Genomic DNA, 27,069 nt, shown 5'->3' with positions numbered 1-27,069 from the left:
TGTCCAGTAACTGAACTTTCCTTCAAACTAAAATACACTTAAAGAAATAGTCTGACAATGCTTTGAACTGTGCAGGTTAAACCCAGGAACATTTCAGAACAGGGATCTTGGAAATGTCTGAACATGTATGTTAAGGCAAATATTAGCTTCATTCTCCCATTTTTTATCATTAAGACAACAGTTGTGAGTACAGCTACACTGATGCAAATGTCCAGAGAACACTGAAATCTGATCACTACTTCCTACTTCAGGCCGCAGCTAATTTAAATGAACTAAAATTACAGGCTGTGAATATTCAGATGTACCTTTCACGGTACAAGTAAATCCAGAAAATCTAAAATGAGTCTAAAAAGTCCTGCTAGCAGCCTCTAGAGGTCAGCCTGCTCCTTACACCCAGCTGAACTAAAGTGGTTTGAAGGGAACGACTGACCCACAGTGCCATCCTCCCCACGCTTCACACATGGGGCTAAAAATTACACAGTCCAATTTGTTAAAGGCATCTCTATCACATCCACCAGAATAACATCAACACTCGCTCAAGTGAATTACTGTTATTCAACTAAATTTTCTCAACCAAATCAAAATCATAGTCATCAAATCAAAAATCAAAAATGTTTGGACAAGCTTGATTACAAAGATGAATATACCCTGTAAGCTTTTTTTAAAAAATTGCATGTAAATGTTGTTTCATAGAGCAACTTGTAGTCATTCATCTACAGCGTAAATAAAGTATGATTACTATGTCAGTAAACAAACCTGTAACCAGAAGACGTGTGAGTTGATAATGAAAAGGCAGTTCATGGTAGGCTACATGTGTGTGAAATTGACACAAAATGTGCACAAGCACTATCTTTACCAGCAGCATTATGATACTGGGAGGAATGGTGCAACATTTCTTAGAAATGAAACTGGACGTTGGCAGAAAGGTACTCAAGATCAGCCCAACGAGGCTGGTCTGAACCACAGATGCTGTAGCACACTGTGAACAACAACTCAGAATATTAGGATTTTTAACTTCACTTTGTATTCTCGAGATAATCCTTTGAAGGGTCTCAGCCTAGCAGAAATATAGGTTTATATGGATGATAAGTTCTGTTTGCATGTGGTCTGAAGAGAGATATAGATACAACTGTTTATGGCACGACCACATTAATATCATTATTACTGTGACTAATGAATATGTTTTGTGATTCGATGTGTTCTATCAGCAAACAGCAAATAAACAAATTAATCTGTGTTTAAATATAAAGACTTTAGTAGCTCCGTTTTCCCCTAAGATTTGATTGTACCATCAATTTAATACTTTTATAAATCAACGCTTTTTAGTTCTGACACGATAAAGGATAGAATAAAAAATGCAAGTAAGGAGGAAGGATCACATCTCTTTTGCACTTCAGAAAAAAAAAACAGATTTGGCTTTCACTGCGTCATCTGACCATTTTACAGCAGAACAAAAATCCAGACTTTACAGCGATAATCCAAAACCATAGTGTTAAGGGGCAACATTTGATCACGAGTCGGTGGTCTCAGCCCACTTTTAAAAAATAACCTTGCTCCTCGATTCCATTAACACTCAGAGGAGTAAAGTGAATAGTGTCTCAGCGACTCTGGGACCCAACTGGGTAAGTCTTTGGGTCCATTAGGAGTCTTTTGGTCCAGTCATATTACACCCTGTCGAGGGTAGAGGCCAGTTACTAGGAGAGCTCCTGTGCTCGGTCATAATCTGTGATCAGGCCTTTGATATGCGACAGTTTCTGATGGAGGTACTCGCATCGCTTCTTCTCTTCCCGATACCCAGGAAACTTCTGGAAAGAAAAAGAAAAAGCAAAGGGGGCATCAGTGAGCTTTCAGTTTCACACACATTAAAATCTAACATGATCCATGGCATTTATATATTCTCATCATAAACCTCTCATTAGCATTTTTTCTCCAGGAGATTTGTGTGAGTGTTTCAAGTCGGATTCAGCTCACTTTCTTAACTGCACAGACTTGTTATAAATTGCTTGTTTCGACCTGATGGATGCCACCTGTTCATGAGTAGCTGCTCATTTGTGAGATTCGGTCATTAGTATAATTGGAGCTCCCACACGCTATGCTATACAAGGCTCATTTGTCTGATCCATTTGAAGGAAGGTTTCACTCACAAAAATGTGACACAAACAACAAATATAGTTGTGTTGTCTAGTGATATCAGGACATCTCAATACTATCAAAGCTATGTCACAAATAAAGAAGGAATGGGTTGACAAATGTCTTCACTAGAGCTAAAAAGTCCATGACGAACAGGGGAGGTGGTCCAGGGGACACGACACGATAGAAGGTAATAAATCTGATTACAGGTGATGATAAAATGTCAGTAGCTTTAACAGATTATTTTCCCCCGGAGAGCGAGCTGCATAAAAAACCCTGACTGAGGCAGAATTTTCCGAGCAAGTACTGAACTGTGTTAATTGTGCCAAAAAATACTCAAGCCAATAAAATGTGAAAGGAGAAGTTGACTTGAAGTGACATGGTGAGCCGTGAAGCATGTCAGACTGATAAGGTGAAGAGATTTTTAATATTACTTTATATTTAATTATTATTTTTGTTGATTTAAGCCTTGATCACGAAAGAAAGTTTGAAATAAAAGAAAATTGTTTAATGCATAAATTCTTTTAAATCCTATATATGAAGAAATATGTCCATATAAGTGGTTCTTGCATGCTGCTGAGTGTATACTGTTACAAGTGTTACATATAATGAGTCTTACTTTCTTATACTTTCGGTACTTTTGTAGTATTTGGTCCTCCATAATCTGTAAAGAGTACAAAAGGGATAAGTGTTAGGGTGCCATGTATGTGGTCTGTTCACTGTTTCATTAGAAATAGAGCAGTTGAAGGCTCCTGGTCCAGACAGTACCTTGTACTCTTGTGTTCCTGGGGAAAGAGTGTTGATCTTTGAGCCCAACTGAACAAACATCTCTGTGATAGCCCCAATCCGGTCATGAAGAGCTCTGTATTCGTCGTACTCGGCACAGAAGTCATCCTTGTACTGTTGGCGCTGCTCCAGTGCTGTTATGGTGTTGTATTTTCTAAATTAAACAAAAAAACAAACATAAAAACATAACTTATTGAAAGCGGTTACGTAAAAGCCGAATTGACTTCTTGACACCAAGTTGCTTTTTCTCAATCCTTCCAGAAGGTGGCACTGCAGAATGGTGGCGAGAGGCCTGACACGTCACTGATTTAACAGCATGATGTGTTGACCAGATGTTTAAAATGTAAGCCATAAGGATCATTTGTTTTCTAAGTCACTCTCAGTGAAAGTTTTGTGACAGCTCATTTAGACATGTGTTTTACTTCCCTATATTTATGCGAATGTTTTGAAGCTGAACCTAACACCTTTGGGACAAATCAGGTCATTCCTGATTTATAAATCCCTCCTGAATCAGGGATTATAGCATATTACACAGTGTGTGTTAATCTTACATTAAATAGTCAGGAAGTTCCTCTGCTGTGGTTCGATTGACAGGTGTTTTCTCTGCCTCGTGGTCTGTAGATAGGAAAAACACACACACACGCACACACATTAAAATAAAGGTTAAAGCAATCGGCCAATGCAAATGCGATAATGTGCCCATCATATCAAGGCTGATGGAATCATTTATCACTGTCTCCGATAAGAGATCTGATCCAAGGCAAGCAGTCACGTCAGCAGCTCAGTGTAGGAGGCAAAACTGCCTGCTGACTGGCTCCGACCGTAGGTCATCCAGCTGTTTCACAGTCAATCATCAACAGACTCGAGCGAGGAGTGAGGTTTGGAGAGCCGAGAAAGTGTTGCAGTCCTAACAACACTCACTGCTCTCTCAAATGAAAATATATGAATTGCTGTTTGTGGGCTTCTACCAACAGCAACTATAATTCAACTCTGAGGATTGTTTTTGCCAAATGAAAGCTGATAAGGTCAATGCCTAAGTAAATAATCTAAAACATATTCATGACAGCACAATAGGATACATGAGGATCAGATGTTTTTATTGAACAGATTTTCTAGTTTTATGACCATTTACCTTTGACATTTTCTTGGTTCTGCTTCAGGTCTGGACTTGTCTCAATCCAGTCTGGTTTTAAGCGCTCTCGTTCCTTGTCTTTGTGCTTTTTGGACCTCTTCTTTTTATGTTGGCCATTGGTGACCTGTTGGTCAGTGCAATTGGACTTGTCAGTGTGTGGGCGCTTAGAGCTAGGTGCAGCAGGGGCTGGCTCTGTCCTCTCCGTTTTGGGAATAACAGAAGACCCGCTAAGTTTGTGCGGCGAGTACAGACGATTTGGGCTCCCTTGGAGATGATTGTTGGTTTTGTCAAACTCCAGTTTGATCTGTACACTAGAGTTTCCATTACTGGAGGAGCTATGAGCCCCATTGGTCCCATAGTCTCCATAAGAGGGTGACTGCAGAGGCAAACACTGGTCTAATAGTCTTTGTTTTTTGGGGGTCTGACAGTTGGATGGTTCTGAGGGCAATGGGCGTTTCTAAAGGAAATAAAAACAAAACAAAAACAAACATTGTGATTAATCTGAGTTTTGGACATTAGAGTTCAAGCTACATGAGATTTTTAATCCATTCAAAAACAGAAGTGTAAAAATGACAAATCGCCATTTTATCAGGGCTTGTGTGCTGGAAAATTTCAATTTGGAGTGTCCATTGTTTGTTGACGACTGATGTTAAGCTAAGCTAACCGGATCCAGCTCCCATACCTATTTACTACCATACAAGATATCATAGGCTATCACAGTATGCATGTTCTCATTTTGATCTGAAGAATGTGAATGTGAATTAGCATATTCTTTAATTCCACTCAGATCTGTATTTAGTCTGAAGCGATTCAAGGTAATTACACAAAGATTTATCAGAAATATCATAATTCCAGGAATGTGTGTCTGCAAAAGTGGACATACCCTATCTATTCTCAGTATTATATGAAAGAAGATGTCGGAATATAGAATTCATTCAGGGCAAATAATTACCACGGAGAGATTCTTGGCAGGACTGAGTTGTGAAGGAGAGTCCCCGGGAGTTTTGCGGAATGAATGATTGGACTGGGGACTCTTCAACTGGCTACTGTGGAGTGGCTGAAGTTTCCTGAAGAAAGATTGAGAATACAGCAACTTCAGTTGGGTAGTAACAGCAAGGCAAATAGCCTATAAAGCTGAACAGGAAGAGGCAGTATGTACTCTGGGTCATAAAGCTTGTTTTGGCAAATTCATGACTGCAAGTGGATGAGCAATTATCATTTATGACATGCAGAGAAAAGACAGCAGCAGCGCCAGCTTTTCCATGGAAGAAATAATCACTGACACTACAAAACTTAACAAAAATCAAAGCTTGTTTATCTGGTATTTTTGTGTCTCTGGTGAGGCAATCTACAGGAGGCAACCACAAAGACTAAACACAGTCCAGTGAACAGAACAATAGCAGCAGATTTCACCTCCTGTAGGACCAAACCCTCTTCGCTGTTAATCTGCTTCCTACAGCTCCTTCCTCAAACCGACACTCCAGCATGTCACACCCCCCAAGTGGATTCATGCAACCCCCTTAATCATATGGTCAGAGTAAAGAAGTGGAAGTGCAGGACCACCTCCAAGAAATGAATAAACTAGAGGAAAGAAATCTGAACTTTACAGTATTTGCAGGATATCACAGCTTTATGACACTTGGCAAACAATTTGTATGCTTTTTACACTTAGCAGGGGTGGATAACAGAGGGGGTTGTGCAGTCAGCCAACATGACTTGCGTTTTATCCAGAATCCTCATGAAGCACATGGCTTGCACGTTTACTGGCAGGCACAAGAAATGTACAAGAGGAGGAAGCTCACCCTAAAAAAGCTCAGTCTTGCTCTTCCATGCTAATGCCATTTGGCAACATGGTACAGGGAATATTTTACTCTGCTTTGATGTGTCCATTAAGAGATTCATCATTGCAGAGAAGTAGTCATTTAGAAGCTCCCCTTTTCAGCATGATCACAGCAGACTTCTACATTAATTCAGTGGCCTTTCTGTATTAACGCCAGCACTGTCAAAACGCATCCATCCCTTAGTCTTTTCTGCATTATCTGCTGAAATGGCTCTCTAAAGGTCTAAAGCAACTTTAAAGCAACAGTTTGACAGTTTGGGAAATAGGCTTTTTTTTTGCTTTCTTGCCAAGGATTAGATTAAAAAACGGATACCACTCTCACGTCTGTGTGGTACATACAGGGGAAACAGCCAGAAGGTGATTAGCTTAGTTTAGCACAAGGACAGAAAACACAGCTAGTCTGGCTGTGTGCAAAGGTAACAAAACCTCCTACCTCTACAAGCACCTCTAAATCTCTGTGTTTGTATATAATGTGTTAATTAGTGAGCTTTAGAGGTGCTGGTAGGTGCATTAGCTGTTTCCACCTGTTCCCAGTCTTTATGTTAAGATAAGATAACTGGCTGTGGGTGGTAGCTTAAGTGTATTTTCCAAAAATGTTGAAGCAATAGCTTAAAAAAAGTAAACACAAGATAATCACTGTCTTTTCTGATATATTTACGATATGAAATAAAGTCATCTGGCACCCAAACAAATGAGGATGTGACACATCACCAGTATAATTGATGTTATTGCCTCCGGGGTTATAATATATATCCCATGAATGTTTATACTGTACTTATACCTGCACTTCATAATTTGGTAACCTCTGTTTATGTTCATACTGCTCATATTGTTATATGTTATATATTCCCAATTCTCTCACACATTTTTGTGTATTATGGCTAACTTAGCACCCACCTGACCAGGAGCCTATGGATGAGTTGCTTCTCCTCCTCTAGATATCCAGGCCAGTCTCTCTGGACGTGTCTGTACAGCTCATCCTTCAGAGAGTAGCTGTGGTCTTTAAGGTTCAGTTTACCAACCTGAAAAACAGACAGTCCCCAATGTTATAAATCAACACAAAGAGGACAGAATAGAACAGGAAAAGAGGCCAGCTGAGGTTATAAAAGCACAGAACTGTGTTAACCCACAATGCCGTAACTCCACCTTATATTTAAATAAAACACGTCCTTTCTTCACTGGGTCTGTATTGTTTCTGAGGTAAACAGTTTAACCCTGCCCTTATGCAACTTAAACCTACTGATACAAATCTAGCCAAACCAACCACTTTCAATTCTGAAAGTAGTCTGATCCCAGCTGGAGATACCCCACCCCTCTCCTGTCAAAACACAATCTTCTCCTCCAAAGATAATTAAAGCACAGTCCTAATTACAACTACCTGCAGTCTCCACTTGATGAGTGCAGTGGGACACTCAAACATTGTGAACACAGGAAATATATGCCTGAAATAAACGTACTGACAGCACCTTTTTTTGGAGTTTTACAGCTGTGCTGTGTTAGTCTGTTTGTTAGCATCATTAGAAAAATAATAAGTTAGGGACTCGTTTATGTTTGTAGTTTCCAAACCTGTTGCTAAAAGCAGCTAAATCTGTATTTATCACATGCCACGTTTTAGTATTTTCTTTTAGTTGTTGCATATGAGTGTGTTTTATCATTAGTAAACAATGTGCCAGATGTGTTACCTCATCCAGTACTGAGGTCAGGTCAGCCTTGTCCTTTGGACTGGCCCGCTCCCTCTCTAACCACAGTAGCAGCTCAGGTTTCCTATAGGGCTTTAAGGCCAGGAGATGAATGATGCGATCCCTTAGGGGCCGGTGTGCCACAGGGCTGGGAACCAGGCTCCTCTTGTTGCTGGGGGAGTGCCTGTTGCTGCTATCCGAGCCTGATACCAGACCCTTATTCCTCACCTTCACGCACTTACCTAAGATGAAATCAAAGGAACACAGAGCAGAGTTTCAGTGTGACATTTGTGGAAGACGAGGGCAAGTTTCTTCTGCCAATTACAGTGAATCAAAAAGTTATCGGAGCAGAAATCTAAAGCTGTTTTTCAATGTCCGCTCCTCAACACCAAACTAGAGAAGAACTAGATGATTATAACTGATCTGATAACAGGATTCATGTACGTTCCCAGTATCCTGTAATAGCGCAGGCAACATATCACAACTAATCCAGTCCTCGGGCCAGTTATCCAAATCACAACCTGATTTTGAAAGAGAGGCCAACACACAAGGGAGAGCCACATATTTTATCTTCATTATATCTCTCTTGTCATACAATCTGCTGTATGCACACACACAACAAATACAGGAGGTGCAGCACTGTCTTAAAGGACTTTTAGCTGGATCTGAAAAGGCAGTTTACACACATAAATACCTTTAACACAGTGTACCTCATGTACCTTTCTGTTTTGGTGTGGGAAGGCAGTGTTGCAGCGAGTGGAAAACAGTGAAAGGGGTTGACAGTAGGGTTAGCCTGCTGCTGAATAAACAGAGGAGCATGGAAACTAAAGCAACTAACACAGAGAGGCCCTTTCTTCCTCTTGCAGTACTAATTCAGTTGAACCCGGACACGCAGTGCTTATAGATATCTGCAGACTGTAATCTCATTACAACATTAAGCCATACTTTGGAGGTTTCTATAGGTCGGCAACTAACAGCGCTTTCACAGCAACCACATGGTACAAGTATCAGATGTATTCAGGACATTTGACTGTTAAACCTGTAGATATTTACACTTTAAATACAGTAATTTTGATATTAACTTGAAGTAACTTGGAAGATTTAAATAGTCTGTGCCAAATGCAACAGTCTTGCTGGAGCTTGTTTCAACATTATGATTATAAACAAATATACTTCCCGCACTGAAACAACCTGCATGTCCACATTTCAGACAAGCAGCAACTAGAACCTTTGTTTGATGGTAATAAATTAAAGCAGCTTGAGGGAAGTTTTAAGACTCGCAAGGCTGTTTTCTGTGGAATGACACATCCCATAATGACAGCGATGTCTCATTAAGGACAACTGTTGGCTTTATGGTATTGTGTGCGAGTTCATAAGCACTAAACACTAAAAGTACCATCTGTTAACAAAATTCTATCGTTATTATCGAAGATATCATATTAAAATGACGTCAAAGAGTCAAGCTGAATTTATTCATAACACTTTTCGAACTCATCCAACACCAGGTGTGCACAAATATCACATGTCGTTTAGTCAGTGTCTCCTTTTCCCTGAATTGAACTTCCTAAATTATTATGTAAATTGTGGACATTTTTCTACTCTGTAACCTGCAGTTGTGAGTTGGTATATGCACATTTTTTGTGATGAGTATAGCATTACTGTACCATAAAAAGACGTCACCCGTCACCACAAAACAACGGTGTGCTCTCCACTGCATATGGCACATACTGTGATCCATAATTCATCTATTTATCTTTCCACGAGAAAGGAGGGACAGTTATGTGTTTAACTGTCCTGTAACTGCATGTTTCTAACCTGGATGTTTCATGTCTTTTGATGCATAGGTGTGCCAGATATGTTAAGTTTATTTCATAAAAGCCTCTAAGAGACTATTTCTGCAGCAAAGCATGACATGTAATGTGCAGGAACACTTCCAACAGCTGGCTTCTACAGCAATTACCCTAAACATCATGTTGTACCACTGGTCTTCATAGCATTTTTCCATCCCTAGAATATAATCTACACAAGCATTTAAATTCACATGGCGCCTCTAAATGTCATGAAGGCTCATTACATCATTCATGAAGTTGAAGCATGGTCAGTTTAATCGACAGTGACTCTAAAACCATGACTCAGGCAGTGAAGCAGTGAATGAAGAAAATTAATTGCATGAAGGAGATCATGCATGTTAGGCCCAGATTACTTCAGGTTAAGAGTAGGCTCTTCTTTAGATTATGTATTTTATCAAATGAAAAATGAATTAAAACTCCAGTCAGTGTAATTCCATTTTAGGCTAAACTTCATCAGCATGAGACTTATTAGCACATACTTCTGGCAAACTCAATCACATTAATGGTGCTGGCAGGCAAGTTGGCACACTGCCTGAGCAATCTGGTCAAAATGAAAGGAACATTACAAGAAAGAGAGAGACATCCCTCTTGCATGAATAATTGCAACGCAGCACTTTGATCAATTATGTGATAACTTCCACACCATATGGCAATTATCAGCAGGATGAAATGGTGAGAAGCAACGGTTTAGAAGATTTCTGGGAATATGAAAGCTCTCCAGTAATCTGTGCTTGATACCTGTGTGCTTGAAGGCTACCACAACTGAAGCTGGAAGCTAAAACAGGGTATACAGATATCAGGCAAAAGCTCACTTGGCCCCGGCTTGATCTCGATTGCTGAGCGGCTCCAGATGTCCTTCTCCACCTGAGACATTCGCTCCCGGGTCGTCTGGTAGGAGTCGTCTGTGGCACAAACAGTGATCTTGTCCTGAATGCTACCCTGGCCCTCCAGGTGATCCCTGCCCTCCCTGTGTGGAGGGGAGAAAATAAAGGAGAAGAGATTTAAGAGTTTAAGCTTACAAATTCTCTGGCTCAGCTCAATTAGCTGGCTGTCTGTCAAACACAAGCATTAGTGATTCTTGCTGTCATACAAACTGGTTCTGTGGCTTGTGTCTGCATGCAAATTTTAGCTCAGGTTTGATAAAGCATTAGTTATGTAGGCTGAAAGGTTAGCTGTGGCATGACAACCTCTGGGTGTTATTGTAGTCATGTTTGAATATAGTCTAACAGTGGCACTGTCTGGTGTTGTAGTACTGAGAGAGAGAGGCCACTGTTTGGTAAGGCCCTGCGGTCTCAGTCTGACACTAAATTTACTACAAATTCCATTTGTGGTCGACTGTGGAAAGAGTTATGTGTGCTGCTTACCCTGAGACATACTGGTGAATGCAGTCGAAACTCGACTGAGGCTTGTCTTTGCTGTCACTGGACAGGTAGAATGAGAAGACTCTGAATCCATCGGGAGATTCTGGGGTCGGCGCTGGGATCTTTACGTACTATCAGGACAAATAAAGAAAAAACAAATTTATAAGAAACGTTATTCAGGAGAGTAAAATATCTTCATAAAACATCAACCAAGTTGTGTTTAAAGCCGAGCCATGTTAGTTTTACAGCGCTGACAAACACACTCGACATGTGTGAGTGTATCCGCTGCTATTATTGCTAATATGAGTGGTGTGTTATGTAATTTGCATGCTTTATCTCCCTGATATCATCCCAGATGTAGCCTGATCAGATTAATTATAATCACAAATGGAAAAACACTGGATAAAGTAAAAAAAACAAAGTGGCTTCTTTTACTGAAACTGATTGGAGAAATCCTGACTCGTTCGTTTTTTGTCTTTTCTCTTTTCGCCTTAAATGTGACCTAAATAATCTCCCACTTGAGCCAATCACAGAGGCTCCATGGTAAGTCTCAGGTCAGAGACGATGACCTGCAGCCAGTCATGGGAGGAGCCTGTCTGAAAGGCAAAACATAACAATAGTAAAGCGGACAGCTTTTCACTTGGGCGATAACCTCTTCTGTCACAGACTGTCCACAACTCCCTAGCAACACACAAGCCAACAGGGTGAAGTCTATCTCTGTCAGAAACCTGTTACATAAAATGACCTAAAAACCCACTTTCACTAAAAGGACAGTTCAACACAGAAAGTCATTAACCAACAGGTAATATGTCCTTTAAAACACATTTGGCAGCGGCTCTCTTCTACACCGCCTGCAGCTGTGTTTCAGCCTGAAAATGGACAGTTTAGTACTTTTGTTGATAGAATGTCCTAGATTCAACAGAAGCCCGATGATTATCACCCATACTATAAAAGCATGAATACGTGCTTACTGATGAGTTGTACTCAACGTGAAATGGCTGCTGCAGCTCAAATTTTTCCTTTCTTTCACCTCTTTATGTAGCGGACCTCGTGGTACCACCTCAGGCCAAAGCACACAAGCGCTTTTTATTTGCAGGTCTCAAGAAAAACTAATGTCAGTCAGACAGGCTTAAAGCTTCCTTTTTAGATATCAGTTGTAAGTGATTGATTATAAGCTGACTGGCGGAGAGCGCAGTGTCCCTGGCAGATGTGGCAGGCAGGACTATAGCTGTCACAAATGCCCAGTCATGCAGCAAAGCCATAAGCAGTTTTTTTCTCTCTTTTGCAGCACAGAACCAATGAACAGCTCCTCTACCCGACACCCCTCCTCCTCTTCTCAAACCCAAGGCATGCCATTCACCCTGCCCCCATCAGCCTACAGCTTTCCTTCATGTCCACCCATGTCAACACAAAACGCAAAGCGGCCCACAAGGCCATGCACACTTGAGACACACAGCTGACCATTAATTCTGACCTATTTATGTCTAACCGTTCACATGAAGTAGTAGAGCGGAGTCCTGCATATGTCTGCTTTGGGTTTTTTCACGCTAATTAAGGATGATCAACCAAAAAAGCATCAAAGTGAGCAGGGACAAGAGGCGAGCCGTGTCCTCAGGAGCTATTACTTTAAGAGAGTAAAGTAGTAGCCGCCTTGACCAAAATTAGAAGCAACAAGTCACTAAAACGGGGTTATTGAGGTAGAGAAAGGCATGCAGAAGAACTGCATTTGAATTTGAGTGCTGCTAAACAAAAGCTAGGTCATGATAAAGATGAGGGCGCACATTTACACATTTAGCATTGCAATAGTGCCACCATGTCCCCGCTTTCAGTCGATGGCAGCAGTATGAGCCCCCTCCAGCCCTCCTGCATTAGATTTGCCTGTCACCCCCATCCATGCCACCGTGCACACTTCACATTCTAATTCTAATCAATGTCACTCAGGTCAGACTGTTCAGAGGTCGCCCCCGTTTTATTCACAGCTTCCTTCTCAAGCTTCATAACCATATGTCATTTAACCCATTAGTTCCCTGTTCCCGACTCCTAAAGTGGAGCCTCTCTGTCTAACACCAGGATCACTAACTTAACCCTAAAAGTGCAGCACAGGGACAGTTTGACATATGCACCTATTCACTTTCCTGCAGAAAGTTAGTGGAGAAGATAATACCAGTCTAATGTCTATAAAATAAATATGAATCTATGGCCTATCTTAACTTAGCAAAAAGACAGCTAGCATGGCTCTTTAAGGCAAGTAAATCTTCCAAACTTATTAAGTACTATGTCAAATCTTGTTTAATCTGTACAAAAACTCCAAAGTACTATGAAATTACTGTCCCGTGAAACTGAATAATGCTGAATAATGGCTCCTAAAATATAGTGTTAAGCAGAAAGAAGCGAGGAGTCATAAAGTCAACAACCTGAGTCAGTAATGTGAGTTACATAACGATACCTGTTTAAAGTTTGCTAACATTAGCTGACAGTGTAGCCACAAGAGCTGAACAAATATATAGGCCAGATCAACATATTGGCTGATTTAAAAACTATTTTAAAAAATAGTGCATGTTGGTACAGAAATGCCGAAAATAATCTTTAGGTGATTTAGAAACACTGTCGACTTTAATTTTTTAAAAACAAAAAACACAATTAATACTGTTTTCAATTAGTTAATTAAAAAATAAAAGGGAGCCAGCTGGGATTGGCTCCAGCCCCAGATGACCCTGATTAAGGATAAACGTTTGAAAATGCGTGGCTTTATGGATATTTAAGGGATCCTTGTCAACAATGTTGCTGTTGGCCATTGGTCAAAAAACTCTCTATAAAACTCAGAAATATAAAATATTAAACTCAGGTATCAGTATAAAACTAACTAGTATAAGTCAGGCTGTTGGCTACTGGTCTTACCAGACTAAATAACTGCGAAACCCGAGTGCATTTTATTGCTTATAATTTAATGTTTTAATTTGTAAGAGGAAGAATGTATTATTTATTGCTACAAAAGTTCTGTAGTTTTGCTCTAATGCTAAAACATTTAAAAATGTATAACCTTTTATTAATTAAAACATCATTATGATATTGTCTGTGTGGTTAAACACTAAAAACAATAAGTTTAGAGTTCCTCTCTGTTGTTAATGCCACTGCTTTGTATGTTTATCAGTTCAGGAAATAACACGTTCACAGTCATGTTACCTGGTCAGTCAATGACATTTGTGGTTGCATACCAACAAGAAGAAGAAACAACTGAACAACTTTGCTGTCGCCTGAACAACCAGGGGTTTACAAATTAGAGTGATATGTGACTAGTGACTAAAGAGTGCACTAATCAGCACAGCCAGTTTATGCAAAGCGGCCTTTTTTCATCATCGTCCCACCCAGCCTGATGAAATTAACTGTGGCTTTTGATGTGTTTAGTCAGTGACACCACTTGTACCAACAGGTTTGTGTTCCTGAAGCTGCTGTCAGCCATGTAGTAGGTGTAGATTTACATAGAGACGCTGAGTCATGGACCTCTCCATATGGAGCTTTGGTGTGATCCCCTGAGGCTATGTGTGTGTGCGTGAGTGTGTCTATTGTCGTTGTGTCTTTTTTTTTAGAGCAGAGGAAGCCCTGCACTCCCACAGGGCACATGCAGGGAGTAAGGTCAAATATTTAACTGACAGTTTTAGGCTCCATGTGAATAGAAAGTAACTTATTATCTGTCAGATATGTGTTGAGTCAAAAGGTACAATCATCAGTGAACAAACAAAAATAGAAACAAAAACACTGAACTTATATTTGTCTATGTAAATGTGAGTGACTTGGTCAACGAGTCACTATAAGTAAACACAGGCTCAGGCACATTTAATAACAGTTACAGCGGCAGTACTACGAGGGCAAGGCCTGGTGAATCATGCACACACATCCATGTAACTGACAGTAGCCTTTTCTACATGACTCCACCAGCCTGCATACATTACATGAGGATTGCAACAGAAAAAAAACAGAAAAAGTGTTTGTTTTTTTTGTACTGTTTACATTCAGCAATATTAACATCCTCATCAATACTTTGATCGTAGGGCACGTGTCAAGATGGTAAATGTTCTAGCACTGTGAGGCACAAAATGATACTTATTATGAAGAAGCTGAAGGAGCAGAATCACGTGACTTTCTCCAGCCAATCAACAAAGGTTGGGCCACATCAGCAGGAGTGCCACTATTAGGGTTGCAAAGGGGCAGAACATTTCTGGCAAATGTCCTACTTAAGTTGGGGAATTTTGTAAATATTCCAAATTGGAAACTTTCCATGGAAATTATGGAAATTTATGGGAGTTAACTGGAAATTGGGAGTAATTTAGTAATTGGGGGTGATCAGCTAGCTATCTACTATATGAATACATCTGCATGTGCATGTGACTGAGGAATAGCAGATATTCAAGTGCACTAGTCAAGATCATGCTAAAATATATTTTCTCCAAGTATATTTAAGTTTTTGTAAATTTTCGGTTTATTCCCGTTAATTCCCATGAAAAGTTTTCAACTTTGAAAATTCCTGGGATTTTGCAACCCTAGTTGCCGTGGCCTCTGACCAGTCAAGAGTGAGCTAGAGCATCTCAAACTTCCTTGTTTGTCCAGAAGTCAAGAAATGCTGTTTTGTGCCTCTACTGGATCCCACACTAACCGTAACCCTTTTTGCACTGTGACATAAGACATATGTCTGATTGTTCATTTGGAAATAAATGTTCCTTTAACTTTATGTGTGTGTTTTTTACAATATTTTATCCATATATTTTTTGAAAATTTCTTTTACCTTAGGGGAGCGAGGAACAGCATATTGACTTTGATATCCAGGCTGAAACTGAAACTTAAAAAAAAAGTCTTCCACAGTCCAGGGTTCAAAATTTATTTCAATGTATTTCAATGAGCGCTCTATACAACAGAAACAGAATTTACCCCCAAAATTTCTAAAAATTAAATTATAAGTTATACGATTTTCATTTGTCCCGCTCAGAATGAGCAAAATTTAACTACTCATGCTCCATAGTATTCTAATTATGATTGTGTGAGTCTTTAAATCTAAAGATTAATTAATCATAGAAAAGCTTAATGGGGTATTGTTATCATCAGTTGGTCTTATTAACATGGGTCAGTTTAATAAAACTGAACAGCTTCATAAAAGCAGCGAGAGCTGCGCGCTGTAATGTCGCTCATTATCGTGATACAAGTCAAATGTAGCCGTTGGACAGTTACAGTCAGGGTGACCAAATGGCCTCAGAACGGCAATGCTTAGCACCTTGTCAGTGCAGCCCCCCTGTGGAGCATACAGGCTGATACAATAACTGCCTCTGTGGCCACAGCCCAGCCACATCTGCTACTCCAGGGCCTGTGTGTTTGGGGATGTCAAATACTTTCAAGCTGTTATAAGGTGTGAACTGGACTGGAACAAAAAATCTTGGCAGGGGGTTCAGCAGTTGAACAAGGACAAAGGACACCACCGGTGATGTCCTTGTAAAACTTCATCTTTAACTCCCCGAGCATGTTTAAACTGCTCATCTCTGATGGGGTTAAACAGAGTTCTTAACCCTGCCATTTGGTGAAGGAGGAAAAAATAGCTTCACTAAAGAGATCTACTTTTCCCCCAGTCTTGTGCTTTTGCAAGCCAAACATCTGTAAGATGAAAGATGAGAGGATAGTTTCTCTCTCTCTCTCTCTCTGTCTTTCTTCTCTTTGCTCTGCAGACGAAAGCAAGAAGGCAAGGTTCCCAGCTCTGGTATTTGGCATGGCAACACTGAGATGGGAGCAGGCGCATGGATATGTGATTTACTCTGAAGTCTTTGCCTCCTGCCCCTGTCTGTATTGACACTAGTTACCATTGTCTTCTCATCTGAGCCTACTCAGCCATAGCTGCTCTGTGAGCTGCCTGTCTTTTGTTCTAGCGTCTTCCCCCACAAAGCTGAGTGCAATGGGCTGTCGGCCCGCCTGGATTATTCATGAACAGCGGGGACGTGTGGCTGTGTGTTGTCGGAGGGTAAAGGGAGGGATTTGGGGTTTGGGTGTGGATGGAGGGGAGGGGGGGCAGTGGCTCCCAGAAGAGCCAGTGCATGAAGGATGGCCTTAAATTGTCCTCCTTTAGGAATGTGACGAGTAGCTCAGTAGAGCAGAGGGGGATGGATCCTGGCTAAAGCTAAAGTGATTTTTGGTTTAGGTTTATATGTCAAACAATGTTGAGATCACATGTCTTATAGTGGACTCCACAAGTTGAGACACTGCTCTGACAGCAACAACAATCGACTGTCGGCCATGTTTCAGTGTCACATGCACTCAAGTAAGTGCAGTGATGCTGAGAAACAGCGTCACAGAGAAACACAGGGGTCGGATTAATTATTTTTACCCACTGTCCCCAAGCTTTGTACAGTATGATCTACAATCCCACTGTGACTAATTTGTCAAAAACAAAACAAACACATGACATCACTTCTTATGGTCTAAATCATGCTTTCCGTGACTGAGTGAGTGAGGGTAAATGTGTTGGTTCCTGTGCACGAGGATCTATTCATTGAGGGGGGTTGGTAGAGACAGGAAAGAAAAAGAAGGGGGAGGTGGGGACTGACTGGAGTTAGTGTGGGGATATGGGGATGGGCAACTGTCGAGCATCCCCCAAGGTACTGCCTGTTATGCCAAGCAGAATCAGTCTTTTTTTTCCCCAAGAAGCTGGAGCTAATCTGTCAACCTCAACAAACACTCTCTGGTTTCCCCCACCCCCGACAAGCCCTCCACCCCCATTACTGTAGGTGCCTTCCTCTTCATACACGGAGGGATGGAGATCTTTAAAGCCTGTGTTAAGGGATAGGACACTGCTTCCTTTATTTGTCATATGCAAACGGGAACCACATAAAAAACAAAACAATTAGACGCACTCTGGCTGTGCTGTAAATGGATTCCCCCCTTCTAAAGCATGCCCCATTTGCATTAAATGACGATGTGGTGAAAGTTCGGAAATTCCCTTTACACGCTGGTTATTAGACCTCAAATGCACTGACAACAGTAATGTGTTTCCCTTGTTGATTCCTAGCTGTTTCACTGGAGCAATCCCACAAAACCACTTGGAGTGTTGCACTATACTCCCATTACTGGACTTTTCTCTCCACGCAAGCAGGCAGTCTGTAATCCTTTAACAATTCACAGATTGTGCATTGGAAAGTATGTCCAAAACCTGATTAACTTGCAGGGAAACTTGGAGAAAGACGGGGAAATCCAAAAATTTGCTGTGAGATGTGTAAAACCAGGTTTACATGGACTGAAGAGGTAAGCCAAATAACACATTCATTGTGCTGTCAAACATAACGTACATACAGGTGTAAGTAAAAATGGATTTTTCATGTGACTGCAGGTGGTTTGCTTCATTAGTTTAATAGTATCCCCATTTTTTTCATAAAAGTATGAGTAAAATACATTAGAAAAATTCAAAATGTCCCTGCTGATATCAAGCTAGTTAAGCTTTAATGTGGTGAAGCTCAAAATAAGACAAATCAAGAGAAGAAAACCAGAAAACTAATAAGAATTACATAAACCTGTTAAACAATATCTCTCTGGTGTTGGTTTCAAACTCTTAAGCTTTAAAGACCCCTTACTAATGTACACAAACACAGCACCCATGCATACTTGCAGTGTTAGTGTTCTGCTGAGCTGCATTTCCAATTCCAAGAACAAAAATTGTGATAAGATTCCTCAGAGGCCAACGCAGACGGCATATTAAATGTTTCACAATCGCCGACTTGATTCTGTTATTACAACACCAAAATGTCTTACTGCATGATTAATAATCAGCTTTGCACAGTAAGATTCATCAGAGGACTGTTAGATAGTAACTTTCTTTGTAATCATGTAAATATTTAAAGAAGAACACTTTCATCAATTATACACAACATATTCAGCATTATATCTTCATATTGCTCAAGACATGGTGTTATAATAATGCTGTTTCTGATGCCAGTACCCAAGAAGATTGAGCACAGAAGCTCCCACTGCACAAACATTTATCATCGGCTTCAAATATCACACAGTCACAGTGTCCAATCTCAATGCCGTTTTCCTGTGGTTACTCATATTGATTCTTTCTTTCTAGGTTTGGGATATCGAGCTTATGACTTATCAACCAGTCAAACAGTATTTAAATGTACCCTCAGTCACTTATTCACAGCCACCTGTGAGTTTTTCTCTATGTTTCCCAGGGTGACGGTTATATATTTAGTGCTAATTGCCACAACAAGAACACACAACTCTGCATCTGTTTGACTGTATTTCTAATTCTAGCAAATTAAAAGATTTCATATACGCTAAGTCACGCCGCTTGCTCAGTTTGTGCCATTGATTTCCGATCTTTTACAGCACTCGTGAAACCGTAAAGCACTCTTGAAATACTGCCACAGTCACCATGGCATCCTTCAAAATCCCTTGTTTGAAGCTGAAGAACACAATAATGACAGAGGAGCTAAAGAAAAGTCTCTTGTGGCATGAGGCTTGTTCCTAAAATATACTGTATGATCTAAAGATCCTAAGGCCAACTGCTTCTGCATAAACACAGTGAAGAGAAGACAGAGACTTTTGCCTGGCTTAACACATCTGGATGAATAGAGTGGCGTGTGCCCTTTCAGAAACACGTGGGACAACTCTCCCTCTCACTGCTATGCCACTGGGAGAGGACGGCTCTCAAACCACATTCCTGTTATTGTTATTCTAATTAGCTTCCAGAAAAAAAGGAGAAAAAAAAATAATGTGTGCATGCACACATACACACTTGCACACTGCAAAAGCTTATTTGCAGTGCAAGCGGGAGGCGAAGCAAAGCGGCGTGGTGGCGGGGGGTAGAGTCAGAGCAGCCGTGTGTGAGATAGAGGCCCTGATGTCTCCCAAGGATTCAGCCAAGGCATGGGGTGAAATGGCAAAATAATCAAGAGGGCAGGCAGGAGGGAGCCCAGGGGAAGCTCAGCCTTCACACACAGTCGTCATGAGAATATCTTTAAGAGCACTTCTACATTCCCCTCATCCCAACGCCGCTGCCTTTATGTGACAGCTGTGCACATAAATACAGAGAGGGCCATAAACAAAAACAATCACTCTGCCAAATGCAATTCAACATTTATGAACAGAGGAGGAAATTAAACGGATGTCACACCTGACACAGCACAACATGCGACATTTAAATGTAATGTCTGTGTTTACTATGACGATATTACCTTGATAAAACTTCTATATTACCAATAGGTGAGCTACAGCGCTTTTAAACCATTCAGAAGTGTAAGAAACAAAGAAAGGAGCATGTTCTTTTAGCACTGTAATGCAATGGATAAAACACATTTTCAAATCAATATGTAGTCTGCAGCGTGGATGCAACAAATATGAACATATATAAGCATTTCTTACTAAATGGATATAGATCATGCCAACAAGCAGGCGCCATTGCCAGCCCTAAAGGAAAATAAGCACCAGGATGTGAAATTCCAGGCCATGGGAACCCAGACCAGCTCTGAATGTATTCCTTAATCCCTGGTGATTATTTCAAAGTAATCCAGAATCTAATTTATCCTCAATTCGCAGCTTTAACAAAACTTGAGAAAAAAAAAAGGAAAAAAAAATGGCTCTACTTCTCTTATTTCTTTATAGTTGCATCACATCCTCTTTAAAAAAAAAAACTTTCACTGCTACAGACAATATTGATCAAACCCATTCGGTTCTCTTTCCTCCAATATCATCCAGTTTTAAGTCTCTTTATACCATATTTAGACAAGCGAAAGCAGAGATGAGATAGATTCAAGGGCAGAATTATTTATTGTCACAGTTGCCTCGAACAGCCAGTTTCACAGGCATGTAAGAGCTTGTGTTTTTCATCGCATGATTACAAGCTTGGAAGACAATTTACAATAGTAGGGCTGAATGCCACAGGGTCAGAGAGAAAGGCAGCCGAAAAAACCTCAGTGTGCTATTTCTCGATAGGAGCCCTGGCCCCTGATGCCGCTGAGCCCTGGAGTGACGCCAGGACAGTGATTTGAAGAATTCCTCTGGTTTCTGTGGCCCTGGAAGTGCCCCTTTACAGGAAATGTGACATGAGCCAGCGTAGACAAAGATCAAATAGAAGCAGTCGTGGCTTCCGTGATCGAGCTCTACAGCTGGCAACTGTCAGTGGACACAAACCTCCTCACCCGCCACACATGACCTCTTGGACCTCACGCTGCTTTTCAGGAAGAGACGAGCTCCAGCAAACACTCATGCAGCAAATTAAAAAAAAAAAAAACCAAGGGAAGACCTACATGTGTGATGTGTCTGAACCCCCAACATGGAGACACAGATATCGGTTATCCGCTCTGTCTGTTGTATGCCAGACTGCCATGTTCACCAACATCCTCCCCCCACTAACGGCTTAATCTGGCCTCCCCCACCACCAATGGTTGCAGCTACCTCATTAATGCCCAATCGTCCAGCTCGGGGACTATAGTCGGAGGGGGAGGGAGCCTGTGCTTGAATTCCGCAAAGCAATTTGAATATGTAATGTGCCAGCCGAGATATAATCACCAAATCCTATTCAGTGATTAAAGGACACTTAAATTGCACTCTTAACATTTCTTCACAGACAGACTCTTATGAGCAGGTTAATCTGCTGCTCGTTTTACAGATGTTTCATTACATTTCTACACATATTATTTGAGTTTTGGACATATTTTGTGTGCTGTCTTGATAAGAACTCCACCGTTCATGTATCATTCCTGTATTTCAAATCTTTCATGTCTGCACGGAGACAACAGGCATGGAGACATGACGGCTCCCTGGGGTTCGTCAACTCCCCCTTTCCTCCTCCCCCTCCCTGAACAAAGCCTCCCCAGTTGCAAGCCTGACCCAGTAACCTGGCTAGCAGCCTGGGGGTATAGCGCACCCTGTCTTAGGGCTCCCAGGGCCCGTGTGAGCACACAGGACCAGCATTTGTGTACAGAGCAAAGTCACTTTCGTCAATGCAATCGGCTCTTGCCGGGATTAGAACAGCTCCTTTTAGACGGGGCCGATTGTGTGGTAAATGTGTAGTAGCCTAGCAGGCAGAGCCAGGCAGGGTGTAATAGTGGCCCGGCTAATCTGGTCAGACACAGGCATCTTTCTTTACAGGCGCTTCGCAGGAATGCCCTCTTGCTTTCAGCGCCAAGTGTTTTAGTAGATTATGTACCTCGTCTCTGTATATGTATATACAAACCACAATATGACACACAATATTATAACGAGGGCAAATTAATGACACATTTGCCTCAGGCATTGGACTCTATAGCAGCCTTATTCTCCGTGTAGATCACTGGATCTACACAGTTTTTATTTTTAGGAAATAAAACCGTCCAAGGCAACAAAATCCAACGTCTAAAATAAAACTAAAATCATACTGACATTTGGAAAGTCACATCCGACCTCTTTGTGGATGCACGCATGTGCTCATTGAATGCTTAAGAATCAAATAAGATGTGCAGAGGAACTGTCACAAGTGCGCTCCACAGCAAATCAGAACTAATTAGAGCATTCAATTTCTGAGGCATTAGGGAGAGTATGCAAAACATCTTACCCCCTGACTCCCCTTGAAGCAAATCGCTGGCTGATTTGATAGTGATGCCTGAGGAGAGAGAGAGAGAAAGAGAGAGAAGAAACTGGTCAGGAATCATGTTCATGTTAATCTAATGGACAGCTCATACATTATGAGTGAAAATATATTGCCATTGTTCCAGTTCTAACAACAGTCTAGCTTGATAAGACAAAGCTTTCCTCATTAAATGTCAAAAACATTGCCATAATTGCCATAATTGCCATTTCCCATCAGGCTTTGCCCTAATGAATTACTGTCATTATTCTATATCATACAGTTCAGGGGTTCCTGGCCCTTACCTTCAGAGCAATGTGTGCAATTGATCCATTTATAACTTATAGAAAATGACCATAAGTTTACTGAGTATGTTTTTGTATGTATGTTCCAGCTGATTTCCCCTCTAAATGATTAAGTGAATAACAACTACAACAGACCCCAGAGGAAGGACAAAGCTCCTTCTGAAACCAATTATATTTCTTTAAAAAGATACTTTTTATAACCCCTGCGTGCTGCTCTCCAAGACCACAGTGTACCTGGCTTAAGCTCACCATCATTATATCGCCCCCCTTACTGAAAAAGAAATATTAAAATCATAGAAAATATTTGCCTTTGAGGCAACATGATACATGGTTAATAGATGGGGACTATTATCTGTGAAGTATAGCTGTGCTCATGATTGACAGCGCTCTTTATTTATTATTAATGGTTTGGGGGAAATATCTTCCCTGTTGAGGAGCATTGTTGTGATTTTCTTCATCATCTGTTAGCTTTTAATATTGAATGGAATAATAAATATTAAAGCACATAATGTTTGTTACAGATTACATAGACAAAACAGCCATAGGGCTAAATCGGAACGACTGACTTAAAGGTCTGAACTCGACCATTTTGCAAAACGTGAGAAAAATATGGAAAGATTTTGGAGTAGAGCTGAAACCACTGGTCGACTAATTGGCACCACTTACTAATAAGACATTATGTTTATGATAAAAGGTTTAAAAATGTTAATAAAACATGTAATCTTTGCACATCAGTTATTTGCCATTAGTAAGAATTTGTAAGACCTCCTCCTCCAGATGGAGCATTTCAACCACCATAAGTGCAGACATACGACCATGAGTGTTGTGTTATCAACATCTATATACGTAATAGAAAACACTACAAACACTAGGTATCTTTACTACCTGTTATTAAGGGTTTGCACCTGATTTATGTTTTTAACCATTAATAAAGCCATTTACAACAGTAAAGCCTTTATGGGCTCCTTATGGGAAAATGGTACTAATGAATTAGTGGCTCAAATGAATCATCAACTTTTTGGTAACTGATTAATTCTTTATGATATGTTTTTAGTTTCACTGGTTATTTTCTAGTTTACTAGATTTTAGTCTTTTGAATACCTTTGAGTTTTGTGTAATTTCAGTAAAGTCAGTTTCTTGATTTATAGATACACTTTACAATGTCACGTATAAGAGCTCTTCATCTTAGGTTTCATAGCCCTTCTGCTCGCCTACAACACAAAAATACATAAATGAATTATGTCTTATAACAGAACCTCTTTCAGGTTGAGGTTCCCTCCACACCACAGTGGGAGTCCAGCGGTCTAAAAACAGTATTTTCTCGGGTGGTCTTTGACTTGGAAAACTTGTGCAGTAACCTCCCTTGCGTGCCTGCCTGCCTGCTTTGGCCTGGAGGAAGCTGTCAGGCTCTGTGAGCTCTGCAGTTTACTCTACCTCACAGACCAATGAGCTCTGGAGCTGGGCGGGCTTCCAGGCGTGTAAAAGGCGAACAAACAAACAATAATACACAAGAGCCCGGCAGCAACAACTTGCCGAGCCCTACCACAGAGACCAATGCAGACTATAGAGCTAAACCAATGACTCCCACATCCAGCAAGGAAAAAAAAACTCAAACAAATGATCCTCCAACTGCAGCCATAACTGGGCGACTAACTGTCTTATCAAGTGTTGCTCTGGGAAAGACCATTTGGATAGACTAATTTATCTATGTGTAATCAAACGGACCATAAAAGCAATAAAACAGTCTCCTGATTCAGAGGAGTCAAACAACTTGCTTGATAGCTTGTTCATTAATTTACTCCAGCCAAAAAAAAAGATTTGAACATCTAATGACTAACAATCATCTGTGCTCACCCATAATCTAAATAATGAATTTCAGATGCAACCCAACAAACATTTAGTCGATCTGTGTCCAACTGAAATAAAGTCATGCGGTGACTCAACGTCTATCATTTGTAGACAAGAAAACATAATCTTAGGGAAGTAGTGATTTCAAGGTTTAACCAAATAAACACTGTTTAAAATAAAAATGACATGTTATTATTGGAAACGCGATACACAATCATGTAAATGGCCAAGATGGGAGCTCCAACGCATGCACAACAGGTGTTATCCACGTCGAGCGTGACAGGATCTGCACCCGAGTTGCAGGTGAATGAATTTAAAATGCAAGTTAAGGCCTTATGTTTGTTTTATCATTTGCATGCTCAACTGTTTCATTTGAGGCTACATGACATATTGTCATAGCTGGTTTTCTTATATATTTACATGCAAACTTGGGCAGAAAGCTAGCACGCTAGCTGTGTGCTCTTGAAAATGCAACACGTGGTTAGTTTAGGTAGCAAAGCAGAATTCCCGTGTATTATCCTTGTGAACTTTTAGTTACTTTTAGGGCACATTCTTTATTTCAAAATGTATTAAAATACTTATTGGGCTCATTGACAAACCCTTGTCTGTTTTGACCAGTCAAATGTCTTACTCTACACATTCCTTTTACTGACGTTTTCATGCACAAGATGATAGATGGACAGGTTTTTATTTCAGGAGTTGACAGATTAAAAATGCTCTTACTACTCTGTACAGATGAACATTATTATGCCTTCTTTCCAGCTGCTGTGCAGAAATGAAACTCAAACCAGCCGTGTTTGTCCACAAACTTAAGTATGAGCCTGCAAGGACTGTTCTACGTTTCTATTCCGGTTTAAAGATGTACTTTGGGTAACACACTTTATACCCTGAATACTGCGTTTGTTGAAGATTAAAGCATGTATTAATGTTTCATTTATAGTATTCATAAATAATCATGAATAATAGTCGTTTATTTACCCTCACTGTAAAACAAGTTTTCCCTGATTCCCTTATGAATGATGTCCTCATGTGGTCAAAGGGTCAAAATATCACGAAGCAGTTTGAGGCTGGGATTGAGAAGTCAAGTCTTATTATAGTAAACATGCATATAACAGAATAAGGAATACAATTATCTACATGTAGCACAAGAGCTGTGTTTCTTTTTTATAGGTTTTGTGTCAGTGTCAACTTTATAGGCAGCAGCAGTGGAGGCTTTATGTCTAGTTATAAAGGCGAAGGTAAATTTAGGGTGGAGAGTACATTTTCTCAATGATTTTTCCCTCTGTGTGTGTTGTTAGTGGATTGACTTGCCAGTAAATGTCATATAAGTTGAAATAATGTCTATACAACGTTTAAACGACGTTGGTTAAGAGACCGACGTCAGAAAAAAAAACTTTGATATCAGCCACTAGACGTCGTATCGACCTCCGGGACCGACGCTGATCAGACGTCTGATCCACGTCGAAATGTTTGCAGCTCATGAATGTAAAGAAAATGATTAAAAACACGCTGTTACAGCTCAGGGTACATTCACAAGTCTCTGTCATTTGGGAACTTTAACAGCTTTTTTGCGGGGGTTTCTTTTTTTCGGGAGATTTGGCTCTGGTAAACAAACAGACACGCACAATTTAAAATAAGCTGAGCCTCTCCTCTTTTTTTTTTCTTCTTTTCTTGCTCCAAACACTCAAAGCTTCTCCCGTAGGAGAATTTAATGAAATCCCTTCATTCATCAAAGTCTATTGAATTGCCATTTATGATCACAACAAATCAAGCTTTCATTGCTTTCTACTGTATCACAGACAACAACATTTAACAGCCAACAGCGCTTTTGTCGATGAGATTTGAGCTCATGAACTGTTTCAACTTTACTTTTTCTATTTTATTTGCCACCACAAAGGAAAAACAAGCTGCGTCTCCTATGAGGATTTTACAGTTCCCGGAGTTGGGAGGCGATTAAGATAATGAAAATATAGCTTTAAAGAAAAACACACACACACACACACATACACGCAAGCTCCAAAGTTCAACCCGGTGATTGGTCTTACCTTTAGGTTCTGGTAAGCTTCCAAGGTCCGGATGGCGGTGTCAGTGAGTTTGACGTGATAGAGAGTTTGATTCGGGGTGTTTTTGTTGATTTTACCACAGGAGAGCCCATACCGATGCTCCTGTCTCAGCGCTGCCATTTCTACAACTGAACACTATTGGAGACATTCTGCCTCAAACGTCACGGAGGAGAGAGGCTGTGGGCGGGGCTAACACACACACACACACACACACACACACACACACACACACACATTTACAGACACGCGCGCGCGCGCACACTCACACACACACACACATGTATCTACACACACACACACATGTATCTACACACACGTACACATACAGGAAGTACAAAGTAAAGAAACTATTTTACTTTCGCTTTTGAGTCATTTGTGCCCTCGGAGTCTCCAGTTGTTTGTTTTGTCTTTGTTCTATTTTCTCTCTCTGGGTTAAGTCCAAATAGATTTTGGTTAATGCATTATATGTCTTTTTGCAGCACACACACACACACACACAC

The 27,069-nt window shown here is 40.6% G+C and overlaps 2 protein-coding genes across 2 annotated transcripts in view; one reads left to right on the top strand and one right to left on the bottom strand.

Moving 5' to 3' along the window:
- LOC104921709 (peroxisomal membrane protein 11A) overlaps nt 1-27,069 on the top strand; it is a 65,476-nt gene that overhangs the window by 6,308 nt on the left and 32,099 nt on the right. The gene's annotated exons all lie outside the window — the stretch shown is intronic.
- On the bottom strand, nt 669-26,850 carry LOC104921702 (RNA polymerase II elongation factor ELL). Its single transcript, XM_010734318.3, has 12 exons — nt 26,552-26,850; nt 22,342-22,389; nt 10,782-10,909; nt 10,230-10,384; nt 7,571-7,809; nt 6,786-6,910; nt 5,001-5,115; nt 4,049-4,505; nt 3,468-3,531; nt 2,899-3,070; nt 2,750-2,794; nt 669-1,805 (listed from the first exon to the last, which is right to left on the bottom strand). Exons 1-12 carry the CDS (start codon nt 26,687-26,689, stop codon nt 1,695-1,697), a joined length of 1,797 nt encoding a protein of 598 aa, XP_010732620.2. The 5' UTR covers nt 26,690-26,850; the 3' UTR covers nt 669-1,694.

This window comes from Larimichthys crocea, chromosome XXI (assembly GCF_000972845.2).
Source record: "Larimichthys crocea isolate SSNF chromosome XXI, L_crocea_2.0, whole genome shotgun sequence".
NCBI lineage: Eukaryota > Metazoa > Chordata > Actinopteri > Sciaenidae > Larimichthys > Larimichthys crocea.
This window is presented reverse-complemented; position numbering and strand designations above follow the sequence as displayed.

Coding starts and splice junctions, on each gene's coding strand:
- LOC104921702 (XM_010734318.3), bottom strand. CDS start 26,689: ATGGCAGCGCTGAGACAGGAGCATCGGTATGGGCTCTCCTGTGGTAAA. Junction 5,116..6,785: donor ATCCATAGGCTCCTGGTCAG/GTGGGTGCTAAG, acceptor ATCTTTCTTCAG/GAAACTTCAGCCACTCCACA. Junction 3,071..3,467: donor GAACTTCCTGACTATTTAAT/GTAAGATTAACA, acceptor TGTTTAATTTAG/AAAATACAACACCATAACAG.